Source organism: Vulpes vulpes, chromosome 8, assembly GCF_048418805.1.
Source record: "Vulpes vulpes isolate BD-2025 chromosome 8, VulVul3, whole genome shotgun sequence".
NCBI lineage: Eukaryota > Metazoa > Chordata > Mammalia > Carnivora > Canidae > Vulpes > Vulpes vulpes.
The window spans coordinates 5,018,172-5,034,684 of NC_132787.1; the positions used below are offsets into that span (position 1 = coordinate 5,018,172).

General features: G+C 57.2%; 1 protein-coding gene across 16 annotated transcripts in view; it reads left to right on the forward strand.

Annotated features, from left to right (window-relative positions):
• The window catches only part of FMNL3 (formin like 3), a 53,647-nt gene that overhangs the window by 33,520 nt on the left and 3,614 nt on the right, over nt 1-16,513 (forward strand). For 2 of the 16 annotated variants that reach the window (XM_026000263.2, XM_026000265.2), the window contains exons 3-21: nt 190-270; nt 552-628; nt 3,670-3,753; nt 6,585-6,737; nt 7,959-8,067; nt 8,279-8,355; nt 8,707-8,800; nt 9,873-9,947; nt 10,543-10,653; nt 11,001-11,150; nt 11,522-11,623; nt 13,013-13,292; nt 13,754-13,822; nt 13,913-14,037; nt 14,236-14,438; nt 15,193-15,427; nt 15,538-15,606; nt 15,709-15,789; nt 15,878-16,007. In XM_026000263.2, coding sequence (XP_025856048.2) covers nt 190-270; nt 552-628; nt 3,670-3,753; nt 6,585-6,737; nt 7,959-8,067; nt 8,279-8,355; nt 8,707-8,800; nt 9,873-9,947; nt 10,543-10,653; nt 11,001-11,150; nt 11,522-11,623; nt 13,013-13,292; nt 13,754-13,822; nt 13,913-14,037; nt 14,236-14,438; nt 15,193-15,427; nt 15,538-15,606; nt 15,709-15,789; nt 15,878-16,007 — 2,305 coding nt within the window. Of the gene's footprint in view, nt 1-189; nt 271-551; nt 629-2,349; nt 3,345-3,669; nt 3,754-6,584; nt 6,738-6,846; nt 6,932-7,259; nt 7,452-7,958; nt 8,068-8,278; nt 8,356-8,706; nt 8,801-9,872; nt 9,948-10,542; nt 10,654-11,000; nt 11,151-11,521; nt 11,624-13,012; nt 13,293-13,753; nt 13,823-13,912; nt 14,038-14,235; nt 14,439-15,192; nt 15,428-15,537; nt 15,607-15,708; nt 15,790-15,877; nt 16,008-16,513 lie in introns of those variants that run through there. The other 14 variants (XM_026000264.2, XM_072765340.1, XM_026000266.2 and 11 more) reach the window with 10 other exon arrangements.

The following is a 16,513-nucleotide window of genomic DNA, read 5'->3' on the forward strand; positions in this document are numbered from 1 at the left end:
AGATGGCGGTAGATGGGGAGCACCTGAAAATCAGGCAAGGAAGAGGACCTGTGCTTTGAATGGTGTTACGGACCAGCTGACAACTTGAGGAGTCTGAATCCCCTCACACCGAACACCATGAGTGTTCGGCTCCCTCAACCCTCCTCAGAACTCTGGGTGTCTGTGCACACACACGTGTTTCCCTTACAGGAACGGTTCCAGGTGAAGAATCCTCCCCACACTTACATCCAGAAACTCCAGAGCTTCTTGGACCCCAGCGTAACTCGGAAGGTGAAGTGTGAGGCAGGGAGGACCCACCTTGCTGCCCCTTATAGTCCTGCGGGATTTGGGGAGGGGGCAGACCCTTTGACTTGTGGGGGGACATCTGCTTCTGAGCAATGGGAGTTGGGTGTCTGGGTTCTGAGGCCATGGGCCTGGAGTGGCTGGCTACCAACAGAGGGAAAGGCTTATAACTGCCCTCTTGCGTCCCTTCCCTTTTCTGCCCTTTTCGTTTGTACTATTAAGTTGGATCGGGGGGCCTCCAATAGTGACAGGAAATTCCGTGTTTACAGAAGTTCAGGAGGAGAGTGCAGGAGTCAACCAAAGTACTGAGGGAGCTGGAGATCTCACTTCGAACCAACCACATTGGGTGAGTCAGAATCGGCCATCAGGATCCGGTGTCCTCGGAGGATGGGTTGCTTGTTTATCTCCCTGTCAGGAGGCACCGTTGCCCCCTAAATGGCTTTTGGTTCCCTAGAGCTTCAGACTGTTCTTTTTCTGGCTTTTCTCCCTTTCAGCTCTGCCAGCTGCTGACTGGATGCTGCTGGCAAGCGTGAGGCCTCTCCTGGGGTCTTCAGCCTGTGGCTTTAAGGAGAAGACATTCCCATAGCAGCTGAGACGAGAGTCTGCTGTGGCCTGGGGCTGGGCCAAGGGAGGCCCGGAGAATGCTGGGGATGGGGGAGCATATTACATCGGGGAGCTGAGACCTGGTTCCCGGACTGTTTGGTGCCCAAAAGATGATTTTCTTGATTACAAGACCGTCTTAGTTCACGAGCAGAGGTGGCTTCCCAGAGTACCAAGCAAGTAGAAGTAAGGCAGTGGGGGCCAGGAACTGAACGTCTTCGGTACCTACAGACCTTGGTTACTGCCAACCTGTGGACAGGGTCCCCAGGGACTGCGTGGGTCTGAGTGGGGAACCAGAACCTGCTGAACGGGCTGAAGGCGGATGTGTGAGGTACAGTGAAAGACGCCCGTGGTCTCAGTTTTATGAACCTGTAACCAGTCAGAGTATGTGTAGTGGAAGTGAGACAGACAGACAGACAGAGGGAGCGTACACAAAGTGAGGAAAGCCTGATGGAGAACTGCGGGCAGGGCTGCTCTCCTGGCACAGATACGGAGAGCTTGCGCGACAGAGGCGTCGAGCCCGGGGTGGGGCGGGGGTGGCTGGGCAGGTGCCATCCCCAGGGTCCCGGGCTTCCTGAAAGCAGGGGTGGAAAGAGCCGAGTGACATCATCTGCCTTTCCCTCCTGCCCACGGCAGCCGCCACTCGTCCACGCCGGGCTGAGCCTGCCTGGGGCCCTCAGAGAGGCTTACCTGGTTGCAGCAGCTGCTGCAGCAGTCAGGGAGGGGGGCGGCGGATGGCGCGGGAGAGAACAGGAAAGGGACGGTTCCCGGCCTCGCAGCTGTGCTTGGTGGCCAGATTGGCTTCCACACCTCGTCTGTGAAGCAGAGTGAAAGCTGACATGCTAGCAAACGTGAACCCGAGCCTCCAGCTGGATTTGGAGAATCCTCACAGAAGGAGTGGCAGGGCCTCGTCAGCTAGCCTGCAAGGGGGGGCAGTGAGCCGTTGGCAGCTCCCGTCCTGCACGCCACCCCCACGGCCTTCTGCTCCCCTCCCTTCTCTCTCAGGCCCTCCTCTTAGTCTTGCTGCATGAGGATGGGCCCGGTTCTTCTCAGGAGAGGGCCGCGGAGCCGGGCGCACTGCCCTCCGCTCACCCCTTCCTTCTACCTGGTGCCCGCCTCTCTGGCCAGTGGCCAGGAGCTGGGGGCAGAGCAGCACGGTTCCCAGGCTCGGGCCTCTGGGCAGCTGGCACCCCAGTCAGAGGCCCGGACCTGGTCCTTGGTTCCCAGGGAACAGCTCGGTGTCTGGCATGTTAGGGCTCCTGTCCTGAACTGTGGCTTCTCTGGGTAGTTACGTGGGAGGACCAGGCTCCTTCCCAGATTTCTGGCTGGAAGAGTTTGTCCGGCTGTCAGGCTGGGGTGTGGGTGCTCCGGGGTGGTCGGAGCCCAGGGCAAGGCGGGGAGGGGGGAGGGGGATCCCGCTTCTGGCACAGCCGAGGCCGGTGTGCAGGGGCAGCCCAGCGGAACCGAGCCCCGGAGCGGGCCGCTGGACGCAGGGCTCCAGGGCCTCACCAGGGCCTCCGCTCTCTGGCGTGGCTTGGTTTCTCTGCCTGCCCAACTGCCCTTTAACCTCTCCTCAAAGTGTCAAGATCCCGAAAATAGCAGTGTAGACTCAGACAGGAAATGAGAAGGGGGAGGGGAGCTGGAGAGCAGACAGACAGGAAACGGGAGGCCTGTCGGCCCCCTGAGAGGAAGCTAACTTCAGGCAGCTCCGGTGTCAAGCCTCCCCGGGCCTGGTGCTCCGGCCCAGCCTCCGGCCCAGCCTCGCACCGGCCCAGGGTGTGGCCAGCAAACATGGCGCCGGTGCTGCAGCCGCGGGAGGCCGGCCCCGCAGGGCTTCTGGGTGCCGCCGGCCTGTGAAGACCCCGGACGTCCAAAGGAGCAGAGCACTGAGGAGAGCCAGGGGTTTAGCCTGAGAGGTTTAGGTTTCTCTGTGCCGTGGAATGAACCTGTTCTGGAACAGTCCTGGGATGGGCTCTTGAACTTCCTTCCAGGGATGCTCAGGCCAAGAGCCCAGAAGGCAGAAGGGGGAAGTGCCCGCGGCCATTGTCTGCAGGGTCTTTGCTGTCCACCGCCTGCCTCGCTGGCTGAAGGGGCCTGAGTCCTCCGTCTGGCTCTGAGGCGTCACGGCCGTTCTGGAGTTCCTCGAGTGACTGACTGTTCCCCACCCTCTCCCTGGCCTCCCGGCTTACCCTGAGCAGACACAGAATTCCCTCCCACATATGCGCCTTTGCTCGCTGTGGCCCAACTGTCTTGTCTTGAACATGGTGGAAGGGCCCTTTGGCCCACCATGTCTCTGTTCCAGAGCTCTCCTTGACCCTTCCCGCCTGTCTTTTGACTGAGGCTTGAGTCCAGTTGGAGACGAGCTAGCCCTTCTCGGGCACAGCCGTGCACAGCGCCGGCGGTGAACGCTCTTGATAAACCTCCCCACCTCCCCGCAGTCCTGCCAGTGAACATCAAGCAGGGTCAGTGCACTTGGCGTTGTGTTAGACACCAAGGGCACAGAAAATGACCGAGCCAGGGCCCTGGCCACTTAGGGGAGGGTTTCTGAAAGCTTGTGTGGCTGACATGGTATTAGAAGGCCTTGTGCCTTTCCCCATCCCTGGCTCCCGGACCAGTGGAGGTGGTGTGACCATGGATAGGTCTGCTGTGGGTTTTGAACCTTAGAATTTTCCCAGCCTGGTGCTGAGTTTCAGAGGATGCAGGAGCCTGTGGGGTCAGAGGCCCCTCACCCTTCTCCCCCTCGACTCGCTTTGGCAGACCCCTCCACTATGTTTCCTTTATTTGCAGGTGGGTGCGGGAATTTCTGAATGATGAAAACAAAGGCCTGGACGTGCTGGTGGATTACCTGTCCTTTGCCCAATGTTCCGTCATGTGAGTACCACCCTGGGGCTAGGGTTGGGGACTGGCAAGGGAGGACACAGTCCCATTCTGATTTGCTGAGGAAAGGTGAGACTGCAGGGCTGAAGATGGGAATGGGAGGCCGAGGCAGTGGTGTGGGAGTGGACACACAGCCCAGGAGATAGATGTCTGGGATCTGTGACGAATGCCAGGTGGCCAGAGTAGAAGGTACATTTTGGGGAGCAGAAGGAGAGAGACATGGAAAGGGATCTCAGGATTAGAACCCAAAGGATCCAGACCAGGCTGAGAGCAGTCCAAGGAAGTGTCCTGGCTCCTAGAAGAGACACCTGGTGGGATTCATTTGCCTTTGGAGAGAGTTGAGTCTTTAAGAATCTCCTTTGGGTCTCCAGATGTGAGACGGTTCCCCCAAATCATCGCTAAGGAGCCCTAGGAACAGTGGTCATAACCTTTGGCCCAGGTTGAAAATGAAGTATTTGGAGCCTTTTTTTTTTTTTAAGATTTTATTTATTTATTCATGAGAGACACACAGAGAGAGGCAGAGACCCAGGCCGAGGGAGAAGCAGGCTCCCTGCGGGAAGCCCTATGTGGGACTCGATCCCCGGACTTCAGGATCACACCCTGGGCCGAAGGCAGGCGCTCAACCACTGAGCCACCCAGGTGCCCCTGGAGCCTTTATAAAAGCACTTGAGGTGGTGGAGGGAGCCCTAAGCACACGAGTACAGATGAAAAGGCAACATGAGTTAGTGAAAAGAAGGAGTGCTTTCAACTATGACAACCACAGAGCTGGCTGTGGGTCTCAGGTATGTCCTTTATTCCCTGGGTGACCTCAGGCACATTGGCATCCTGTTTTATAAGAGGGGATCCATGTTTCAGAGTTGTTGCAAGGTTGAGATGATGATTTGTGCAAAGTACTTAGTAGTGTTTGGAACGTAGTAAGTCTATACTGCACTAGCTACTTTATTGTTCATTACTATTATTCAAGGTGATGTAACCTACCATAATTACTAGAATATTTGGAAAGAGGGATTATACTGACCATTCATGTGATGACCGATAAATTCGTCAGACTTCTAGCCGAGACTTAAGGCAGCCCTTAAGGCAGTGACCAGTCACCCCATCTGGGCCATGACTTTCCCCAATATTAGCACCAAAAGTCCCAAGTCCTGGGGAACTCCTCAGTTCTGGGACTTAGTCCTAACCTAGGCTTTCACTGTTGTTGTTACTGTCCTTGCCACGTGGCTGTTCTCCTTTGTCCAGCAGATCTTCAGTCTAATCTCTTGAGGGCTTCGAACTAACACCTCTCCTAGGTTTGGCCCGTCCCTTTTTTCCAGGTCATCCCCTGTTAAAAACCAAGAGTGGCCGACTCCCCATTCCCATCCCTGCAGAATTCATGCCTCGTGAGCCTCCTATCCCTTTAAAAACTACTCTTTTTATAGAAAGAAATGAAAAACATTCGCTGAAGTGATTTTTTTAAAAATTCAGAGCTTTTATAGTAAAAAGATGTAGATCATTTTTTCCAAATAAGCCTATCTCATTCGAAAGGCAAACAAATCCCAGCTGCTCAAAACCAAAATACACTCGATCCTCAGTACTGTGGTGTCCACAGCAGTGCTTTCGACTCTGTTTCTGAAAGAAAGATTCAGGGTGCAGAGAGGGTGTGAAGGGAAGAGAAAGTGTGTTTTGGGAAAGGTTGAAAGGAAAGGGGTGAAGCCAAATAGAGTTTGGGTGAAGGCATTTATTTGTAAACTGCGTGTAGCGGGGCTAGGGAATACTCTTACTGATTGAGGGAAGCCACTGGCAAGCTTCCCTGTCGGGGAGCCTCCTCCACTGTTTACTAGAGAGCCCCCCGTGAAGCAGCTGTTCATCAGGACTGCAGCCTGCCCCAGCCCCTTTGGAACATTCAGTCATCTGCAGATACCATTTCCTATTTCAGAAAGCCTTGGCCTCTGTGCCTTTCATCCTGGGGCTATGAATGTCCGAGCAGAACGTTCCTCGGGGGAGGAGCCCGTAGGAGAGGCTTGTTGGGTCCTTAATGACCTACTTGGGGGAAGAGGACGGGAAAGAAGACTGGGGCTGGCTTCTCAGAGCAGGTATATCCTGATGTGGGCCTTCGTCAAGGACAGTGCCCTGTGGGCTTGTGATCTCGAGCTGTCCTCCTTGCCCTGGCCACACTCCCAAACTGCTGGTGGCGGTCATGGAAGTGCAAAGTGACAGAGAAACCATCCCAACTCCTGTGGGGACTCAGGACCGCAGTCCACACACCCCCAACCTGTGATTTCTTCCCCTGGGGAAGCTAAAGCCCAAGGAGCCTCTCTGCCAGAAAGCCTAGCCGTCCCCCGGCATTAAAACCCAGTGCTGGGAAGGGAGCGTGGCACTCCTGACCATAGTGGACTGTCCCCCTCCAGGTTGGCTGGGACCCCCATTCCCTTCATTCAGACCTACCTTCATGAGCCAAACCCAGAGCCAGCCAGCACTGAGAGGTCCCTTTGGCCACTGCCATTTGCCAACTAGCAAGACCTGCGTTGGCCTGTCCCCCCCACCCTTCCACGAGGGCACATTCTCCACGGGGAGCCGTAGCTTCTGAGGTGTCCCCTCTAAGGCGGGGTGTGCAGAAAGACTGCCAGCAACCCTGGCGCTCCTAGAGCAGCGCACCTCTGTCAGCGTCCCATCCCCGCAGGCCCCCTCCTGGTTGCTGTCTGTGCCACCCAGTTCCGCTTTCTCTTCTTGCCCTCCTCGCTTCTTATTGCCCTCAAGGTCTAAAGGGTGGGGGTGGGCCAGTCCGGGGGCTTAGCACTGAATTTCTCCTCTGTGTGTGTGCGCTTGTGTGTCCTTTCCTGCTCCAGGTTTGACTTTGAGGGTCTGGAGAGTGGCGACGATGGTGCATTTGACAAGCTCCGGTCCTGGAGCAGGTCCATCGAGGACCTGCAGCCACCCAGCGCCCTGTCAGCCCCCTTCACCAACAGCCTCGCTCGCTCTGCGCGCCAGTCTGTGCTCCGGTACGTGTGCTCTTGCTCTGCCCGCCTGCCTCCTGCCCTGGCCCCCCCGGTCCAGGTCCGGGGTGACAGTGGGGATGCTCATTGCTTCTCCCTCCACTCTTGCTTCTAGGCTCAGCTCTCTTGCCCTCTGCCTGCCAGTCTGTCTCTGGTCTGTCCCCTCTGTCTCCCTGATTCTGCCCAGCAATCTGTCCTGGGTAAGTATACCGCCCTCGGGGGGGCCCACGCCATCTGGGGCTCCCCCTCTTGGGGCTCCCTCCATTCCACTTTTTCCTTCTGCCCTTCCTTCCGGCCTCTTGGGCAAGCCTGGCCTCACCCAGCTCCCTGGTCTCCACCAGGCCATCCAGCTCCTGCCCTCAGGTCTGCTGCCCTCTGGCTCTGTGTTCTGCCCATTGGCTGCTCCAAGACGAGCTCCCACCTGCCCTGCCCGCTGCTCACCTTCCTTTCACTTCTTCCTTTAGGACTTTTCTCTCCCAGCGTGCCTTATGTTCAGTTTTTTTTTTTGTTTTTTGTTTTTTTTTGCAGTATTTTAGGAGCCGTCCTGCCCGGAGGCAGGTGGATAAACCAGATGACTCTTCAGAGCCCCTCCTACCCAGGGAGACTTTCTTTTGGGCCCCGTGGCCCTTTCTGTGGTCTCTGTCCCTCTCGTGGCCGTGCTTTTCTCCTGGTCTCTTCTGGGTTTTGTCCTTCTGACCCTGCTCATCACTCCAGTCATGCGTGAGCAGACCCCGTTTGTGCTTCCTCTTTCTTTCATGAAACATCGCTGGGGGCAAAGCCAGGTGTAGCCCCCAGCCCTCTTATTGCCTTTGGGGTCTGCTCTGCCCTTTCTGAGACTACAAGTGGGATGGGAGCCAAGGATTTGTGGAAGATGCAGCGACTGGGAGGAGGGTGGGGGAAGGCTCAGCTGGACATCTCCCTGGATCCACCTTGAGGACTAGAAAGGCCTGCGCACCTGCTGTTGTATTTCGGGGAGGGTCCCCCCCGGGCTCAGGATGACTTGGACACTGATTATAAAGCTGCGATCCTGGCTAGTTACTCACAAAGGCCTGTTGGCAGAGAGGGGAAACAGTACCGCTGAGCACCCCGGCCCCTCCTCCCCCACCGCTCTCGAGACTGTGGCTCAAGGTGCCCTGTCCCCCTCTCCTGCTGCTGCTGAGGCGCAGCCTGCCGTCCAGGTGATGGTGAGCACTCCTGGGCCCTTCACCGGCCACCCCCTCTTCCCAGGTACAGCACTCTCCCCGGGCGCAGGGCCCTCAAGAACTCCCGCCTGGTGAGCCAGAAGGATGACGTCCACGTCTGTATCCTGTGTCTCAGAGCCATCATGAACTATCAGGTAAGGGGGCCCCGGATGCTCTGCCCTCATGAACTATCAGGTGAGAGGGCAGCGCCGGCCCCGGATGCTCTGCCCTCCCTGCCTCCCCTACCAAACTAGAAGAGCTAGGAGGGCACCAGCTTGTAAAAGATGAGTGTGCTGGCGGGCGTGTAGTCAAGGAGCTTCCCACCATCTAGGTCTTCCTTCCTTGTGTCCTTTCCCCTTGTTACAGTACGGATTCAACTTGGTCATGTCCCACCCCCACGCTGTCAATGAGATCGCACTCAGCCTCAACAACAAGAATCCCAGGTGAGTTCCTCCCCTCCCCAACCCCCTCACTGTGCCCAGAGCTCTGGCGATCTGGGCTCCACCTGTCCCTGCCAAGAAGTCCTGCCTGGTCTCGGGGTCCCGTGGCCTAGGTCAGTGCCTTGGGTCTGCTCCCTCACTTCAGCTGGAGGGGAAGGAGGGTCCCTGGCTTCCCTCCGATTGGCACAGCTTAGTGAGGGGGGAAGCCTCCCTTATCCTGCTTTCTTTCCAGAACCCACTCCTCTCACTTCTGAGGCTGTCTCCACTCGGAAAGGACCCACCTAGTTGTGGAAGTGAACTGTGTGGTAGCCAGGGTGGGGAGTTAGGTCTTCATCTTTTTTTTTCACCCCTTAGAACCAAAGCCCTTGTCTTGGAGCTATTGGCAGCTGTGTGTTTGGTGCGGGGAGGTCACGAAATCATCCTCGCTGCCTTTGACAATTTCAAAGAGGTCAGTCTCCTACATTTGTGGGGTGTGTGTGTGTGTGTGTGTGTGTGTGTATTTGGTGAGGAGGTGGGGAGCCAGGTTGGGAGGCAAGCACCCTTTCCTGTTATCCTCACACATTCCAGTGATGATTTTAACATCTCGTGCTTAACTAAGTCTCCTGCCCTCTCAGCCTTAAAAAAAAAAAAAAAAAAAAACACCAAAACCACCTGAATGGCCAGCTAAAGAGGCCTTCAGTTGAGAGCCTTGGCCCAATGGCCCTAACCTGGCCGTGCATCAGAATACCTGGAGCTTGCCGAACTTCTTCCTGAGAGGCTTGAGTACCTGTGCTTTCCAGGTGGCTCTGAGGCAGTGAACCCACCGGTAGAACCCAAGGCAGATGTGTTTGCCATGGGAGGAGAAGGCAAGCAAGGATCCTCCTGGGCCATTGGCGGCTATTGGTGAGGGGAGAGGAAGCTCCTGCTTGGAATTTCCCCAGCCTCTGGGCCTGGCTCTGAAACCATCATCTGCCTGAACATAGGATTCCTCGACATCCAGTCGCAGCTGCTGGTCCCACCCCCTTCCTCCTCTGTGGACCTCTTCCCTAGCATCCATTGTTCAAGCCAGGAAATGGCTCTTCCTCCTTGAAGCCAGAGGCTCAGAGGAGTCTCTGGACCCCTCTCAGCACGGGAGCTTTCCTGCACCCTGGCCTCTCTCCTGTGTCCTCACTAGGACCTCAGCCATGGCCCCCAACCTTCCTCCTTCCACCCCCCTTCCTTCAATAACTGAGCAACTCTGTTTCTTCTTGGCCTATCCCCCAGAGACCCATGAAGCCCAGACTCATGGCTACCAGCTTTATTGGGTTCCCTCAGCAAGTTGACGGGGGACCAGGGCCCCAAGGCAATGCCAGTCCCAGGCTTTCTTCTGCTTGGAGAGCTTGTTAAACCCACAGGCTTTTTGCTACGTGCCAAGTGGCTCCTTGCACATAAAGAGCTGTGGCTTGGCTTAGTCTGAACAGTCCCTTTTGCCCTGATGTTCCTGGGAGCTGGGCTCAAGGGCTTAGGATAGCTCTGCTCACTGAGACAGTTTTCTTGCTCAGGTATGCAAGGAGCTACACCGCTTTGAGAAGCTGATGGAGTATTTCCGGAATGAGGACAGCAACATCGACTTCATGGTGAGGAACTGGGTCTGCGTCAGGCACGTGCACAGCAGGGTCCCCATGTTCCTTGACAGCGGGCCCTACAGCGTTCCTTGATATTCCGCTCAGAACCTAGAATGATTCTCTCCACCCAATAAATGCTCCTTGTCTACTTACCTACCCCAGAGAGCTCTTAGAATCTTCAGGACGATGACATTTTTGTGGCTTGGGTCTACCTCCTTTCCACCTTTTCCTGGCCTCACTGCCCCTGACTCGGATTCTTTCAAGCTGCTTCGTGCTACCCAAGCTTTCCCTCTCGCTTCTCTTCCCTTCAGCCCATGGTCTTCAGTTAAGTGGCACTGTCTCCAGAAACACCTGCTGATGTGCAAAGGAAATCAGCTGTATCTTCATTTCCATCTATTTCTCACGTAATTTACTTGTCTTTGTACACTGAATATTAACTTTGCTTTTTTAAGTTAAAATACTCTTGTCATTCCCAGAAGGACTCAAAAAAATTTTTTTTATTTGCTCCTTTTGATGATCCACCTGACAATACTGGATCTAACACCCCGGCTCTGCGGGCTCTCCTTGCCCTTCCCACCTCTGACCCTCTGGGCGGCTGCTTCCCCAGGTGGCCTGCATGCAGTTTATCAACATCGTGGTGCACTCAGTGGAGGACATGAACTTCCGAGTCCACCTGCAGTATGAGTTTACCAAGCTGGGGCTGGAGGAGTTCTTGCAGGTGAGCTGGGCTCCAGTCTTCCCAGGCGAGGAGCTTGGGAGACAGAGGACCAGTTTAGTCATAGCACCAAGGGTTTTTCTTCTACAAGAACCTTGGTCGTGGGTGCTCTGGGAACCCTGCCTGTCTCCTGCAGCCTGGGTCTCAGGCCCTCCTGCGGGGCGGGGGGGGGGGGGGGGGTGCGGCGCGTTGGAGGCTCTCCAATCAGGCAGCTCCATTGGATGAGGCTCTGCAGAGCTGCAGAAGGAACCCATGGGGTCTTACCCTCTAGGAAGTGGTCATGGAGGGTAATGAGGACTAGGTCTCCCTCAGGAGGCTCCCCTGACTACTACCATCTCTGCTCTTCCCAGAAGTCAAGGCACACGGAGAGCGAGAAGCTGCAGGTGCAGATCCAGGCATACTTGGACAACGTGTTTGATGTGGGAGGCTTGTTGGAGGATGCTGAGACCAAGAATGTGGCCCTGGAGAAGGTGGAGGAGTTGGAGGAACATGTGTCCCACGTAGGTAGTCCTTTTTTGCTGCCAGAACTACTGTCAAAGTTGGCAGAGGACGGGGCCATCTCAGCTCTAGACTGAAGCGCAGGGAAGCCTCCGAACCCAGCACGCACGCTCTGGCCGAGGCCCTGGATGTGTCCTGGAACACACACTGACCTCCAGGGCTGAGATGGCCTCAGGCTTGAGAGAGTCAATGTGGTCTGGTTCATGTGGTCTCAGGCCCTGGGCCCACGGGAGTGACGTAGGGAAGCCACCAGGCCCCTCTGCCTGTGGAGCCCTGGGTGCAAGGGTCGAGCCCAGGTCCTGACTGAGGTTTAGGCTGTGCAAAGTGTCCGGGCTTTAGGGCCAGCACCAGACCTGCTCTTCCCATCCTGTAGCTCACGGAGAAGCTTCTGGACCTAGAGAATGAGAACATGATGCGTGTGGCAGAGCTAGAGAAGCAGCTGCTGCAGCGGGAGAAGGAACTGGAGAGCGTCAAGGTACCAAGTAATCTGAGCAAGGGAGGCCCTGACTGGTGTTGGGCGCCAGGGCCTGGGGAGTTGGCTTTGCTTTTTTTCTTTTTCTTTTTCTTTCTTTCTTTCTTTCTTTCTTTCTTTCTTTCTTTCTTTCTTTCTTTCTTTCTCTCTTCTTTCTTTCTTTCTTTCTTTCTTTCTTTCTTTCTTTCTTTCTTTCTTTTTTGATGTTTCTCTTATCGATTTATTTTTTTAACTCTTTGCTCTTTGATACAGTCAGCTCCATCCTATTATAAGCAATGCATGTGAAAATTGTAGTTATTTGCCTTTTCTTTCTTGAGTCACGTCAAGTCTTTGAAAATCCAGATCCTGGTTCACACTTGAGTCAGCACTCAGAAGAGGGTGGGCTGATGATTTCACCCCATTTTTTAGTTGGAGAGGGAAACTGAATCCAGAGTGGGCTGGACACACACAGAGGACGCTAGGGGCAGATGGGGCACCCACAGGCGCTTCTGGCATCCAGGCCTCCTCCTTGGGCCCGTCCTGTTGCTTCTCCTTCCTCTCCGTAATGGGCACACTGAGTAGCCCAGGTGCTGTCCACCAGGTATCCTATCGGAAGACCAGGGGCTGCTCATATCAGTGTCTTTTCTGTCCCTCGCCTCACTTGATGTTAGTTCTTTTTTTTTTTTTTTTAAGATTTATTTATTTATTTATTCATGAGACACACAGAGAGAGGCAGAGACAGAGGCAGAGGGAGAAGCGGGCTCCATGTGTGGAGCCCGATGTGGGACCTGATCCCGGGACCCCGGAATCCTGCCCTGGGCCGAAGGCAGGCACTTAACCCCTGAGCCACCCAGGCGTCCCTGATGTTAGTTCTAAAATCATGCCACAACCTCCCTTTTTTTCCAGAGGAATACAGTTGTCCTGGCTCTTCTGAGCTTGCTATACATCTGTCGAGCCCCTGCCGAGAGTCTGAAGTGCTGTTCTGGGGAGTGTGGAGGATACAGGGATGGCTAGGGCGGGGCATTATCCCCGGGGCTGCCACCTGAGTGATCGATCACACCAAGGCAAAGGCTGTGGAGCAGTAACACGGCACAGGGGGCTGAGGGCAGTGTGTAGGCTGGAGGTGGGCCCAGGAGATGTGCCCAGGGGCAGCCTCTGGCCTGGGCCTCTGGGAACCAGTGAGGCTAAGGCTGGGTCCCCTCATGTGCCCACTGGAGGTGAGCACCTTCAGCTCACCTCCCCTCGTGTGCAGCAGCTTCCCCTGGCCCCCACGTGGCTTTCTGCTGCTCTCTGCCTCTGGGCACCCTCCCAGAGACCCTTGCTGAGAAACCTTGGCTAGGAAGTGTCCTCTTGGAGGCAACGACTGCTGCACCTTCCACTCACCCTTTCCTTAATGGCCCTGTCTCCCCATAGGAGACTTATGAGAACACGAGCCACCAGGTCCACACCCTGCGGCGGCTCATTAAAGAGAAGGAGGAGGCCTTCCAGCGCCGATGCCACTTGGAACCTGGAGCCCGCGGCCTGGAGTCCGTGGGCAGTGAGGCACTGGCCCGGATAGGCCCTGCAGAGCTGAGCGAGGGCATGCTGCCCTCCGACCTGGACCTCCTGGCTCCAGCCCCGCCGCCCGAGGAGGCCCTGCCTCTGCCTCCACCGCCGGCTCCTCCCCTGCCCCCTCCTCCACCCCCGTTACCAGGTAAGGAGGACCGTGGGAGCCCCGAGGGGCCCCTCATCTCGGGCCCAGACCAAACCCCCAGTTCGCAGTGCCTCCCTAGGGGGAAGCCAGGGTAGTGGGTGGAAGGATGTGAAGGCAGGTGGGGAAGGCGTGAGGGATGGCGAGGACCTGAGGGAGGCCCAGGTTACTGGGGAAGGGGCGTTGAGGGCAGACATGGGTCTGCTTTAAGGATCATAAAGGTGCTGCTCCTGCTGCCTCTGAGGACGGCCACAGAGAGGGCTTAGCCCAGAGCCGGAGACAGTGGGCCGGAGGCCAGCGAGACCAGCCCTGCCAGAGTTGGGACCCCGGGGTGTGGGAGGGGCGGGGAGTTCACACATCCTCTCTCCTCAGGAGGCCTTGAGGGCAGGTGGGGTGGCATTGGGGGAGGGATCCCTGGAGAGTCTCCGGGCCCTGGGTCACCGTGCCATTTTTTTTCCCCCTAGACAAGTGTCCCCCAGCCCCACCTCTCCCTGGCGCTGCTCCCTCTGTGGTGTTGACAGTAGGCCTGTCAGGTGAGTGTCCCCAGGGCTCTGAGCCGGGCTGGTAGGATAGAGGCGGAATGTCATTAGCCTCAGTGCCTCACTGATCTTCCTTCCAAATAGCCATTCGCATTAAGAAACCTATCAAGACCAAGTTCCGGCTGCCTGTGTTCAACTGGACAGCACTGAAACCCAACCAGATCAGCGGCACCGTCTTCAGTGAACTCGACGACGAGAAGATCCTGGAGGTAGCGGGCCTGGAGCCCTTGGGGGCGGGGCTGAGGGCTGGGGGGACCAGATCGTGCTTTTCACTAGATCTCCTGGCTTTGGAGACGCCCTCAGACCCAGGCGTCCACGAGCCAGAGCTGAACAGATGCTGGGCGTCCTGCCAGGGTCTTCCAGTAGCGTAAGCCACCACGTTGTCCCTTCTTGTCAACCCCTGCCAGGACCTAGACCTGGACAAATTTGAAGAACTGTTCAAGACGAAAGCCCAGGGCCCTGCCCTTGACCTCATCTGCTCTAAGAGCAAGACAGCACAAAAGGCCGCCAGCAAGGTGACCCTGTTGGAAGCCAATCGTGCCAAGAACCTAGCCATCACCCTCCGCAAGGCTGGCCGCTCGGCCGAGGAGATCTGCAGGGCCATCCACACGTGAGGCTCCCATTGACCGCGCCCTGGTCCCAGTCAGTTGGCAACCCGATTCTCCACCTGGGATCCTGGCCTTCCCTGGGTTCTGGGGCATCGACAGAGCGGTCTCACACCCCATCAGTGATCCACTGGTTGGGCCAGAACTCAGTGCATCTGTGCTGTGTGCCAGGCACTGGGTGAGGTGCTGGGGACGCAGCCCAAACCTTCACTCGGGTTGCTGCCAGTCTCGGGAGAACAGTCCAGTAGCTGGGTGATAACCACCACGGTGGTGGCGGTACAGGCAGCTTTAGGGGGCACAGGGCAGGCCAGGTAGCAAGCTTGGTTATCCGGGAAGGCTTCCCAGAGGAGGTGAGGTCTCACCTGCAATGTGACCTGAGGAAGTATGTGGAGTCCATTTCAGTGCCTGGAGGGAGAAGCCTGATGCCCCAGGTACTGAAAAACCCATTATGACTTCGGTGTAGGAGGGGAGCAGGAGAGCGAGGGTACACGGGTGGACAGCAGTCTTGTCTGCTGAGCCTCGTAAGTCATGCCCAGGGTTAAGATTTCTCCCTGGGGGTAGAGGGAGGACACTGAAGGGTTTTAAAACAGGCCATGGAGTGTCCCCCTAGGATTGTCACTCATGCTCTGATGGGCCCTCTGCCTCTGGCTGAGTTCTGCTCCCAGACCCCAGCCCCAGTCCTTCCAGGAGCTGGAGAAGAGAGGGATGACGGATAATGGGCAGAGGCAAGACCTGAGGTGGCTCCTTCCTCCAACACAGGTTTGACCTACAGACGCTGCCGGTGGACTTCGTGGAGTGCCTGATGCGCTTCCTGCCCACGGAGGCCGAGGTGAAGCTGCTGCGGCAGTACGAGCGGGAACGGCAGCCCCTGGATGAGCTGGCAGCCGAGGACCGCTTCATGCTGCTCTTCAGCAAGGTGGAGCGGCTGACCCAGCGGATGGCTGGCATGGCCTTCCTGGGCAACTTCCAGGACAACCTGCAGATGCTCACGCCGGTACGGCCTCTGCCCGAATCCGGGTCGTCCACGGCTACCCCCGCCCCCGTCCTCTCCCCTGCCCCATCAGGCTGGCCTCGGCTTACGCAGCTCTTCGTCTTGCCTTCCAGCAACTCAACGCCATCATCGCAGCCTCTGCCTCTGTCAAGTCCTCACAGAAGCTGAAGCAGATGTTGGAGGTGGGGAGAGGTTGCGGGTGCGGGCGCCCGGGGTCCTGGGCCTGGGTGGGGGAAGGGGCCCGTGGGCCCGGCCTGACCTCCTCCCGTGCGTCTTCCGGACAGATCATACTTGCACTGGGGAACTATATGAACAGCAGCAAGCGAGGAGCTGTGTACGGCTTCAAGCTCCAGAGCCTGGATCTGGTGAGACGGTGGGGGCAACCCGGGGCCTGGAAGCCTGAGCAGCCACGGTGTTCGGCCCTCTCTCACCACCCCCTGCCCCCCTTCCCAGCTGCTGGACACCAAGTCCACTGACAGGAAGATGACGCTGCTGCACTTCATCGCCTTGACGGTGAAGGAGAAATACCCAGACCTGGCCAACTTCTGGCACGAGCTCCACTTTGTGGAGAAGGCCGCGGCAGGTGAGGGGAGCCAGCCCCGCCAGCCGGCCCTCATGTCTGGCCCAGGGCTATCCCAGGAAGCTTAGGAGAGAGAACACTTGGGTCCCTTCGTTTCTGGCTTATCTCCTTTCTGGCCACTTCACAGCTTTCCGCTGGGGCCGTGGGTAGAGGCCACCCCAGAGGGAGCCTTCCTAGAGGCACCCGCCTGGGCCTGCCCTTCCCACCCGGGTACCCTGGGTGCAGGCAGAAGGCAGCAGTGGCTCTGCACTCCCAGCTCCCTCGGGCTGGCCCTGGAGACTCTCTGTGATGCATGCGAAGGGCTTAGGAAGAGACCTGAGGGCCCACGGATGGAAGGCAGCGGACATTTCTGCCCCAGTCATGAAAACTGGCGCAGGCCTGAGGCAGCTCCGCTCGGAAAGCCGCGTCTCCCTGGCTTGCCTGCCTGTGCTCCTGTGCTCTCTGGGGTCGGAGCTCAGAGCCCTGCTCCTTTTCCTTACCTCCGCGGGAGCCTCGTTAGCCCAGTGTGT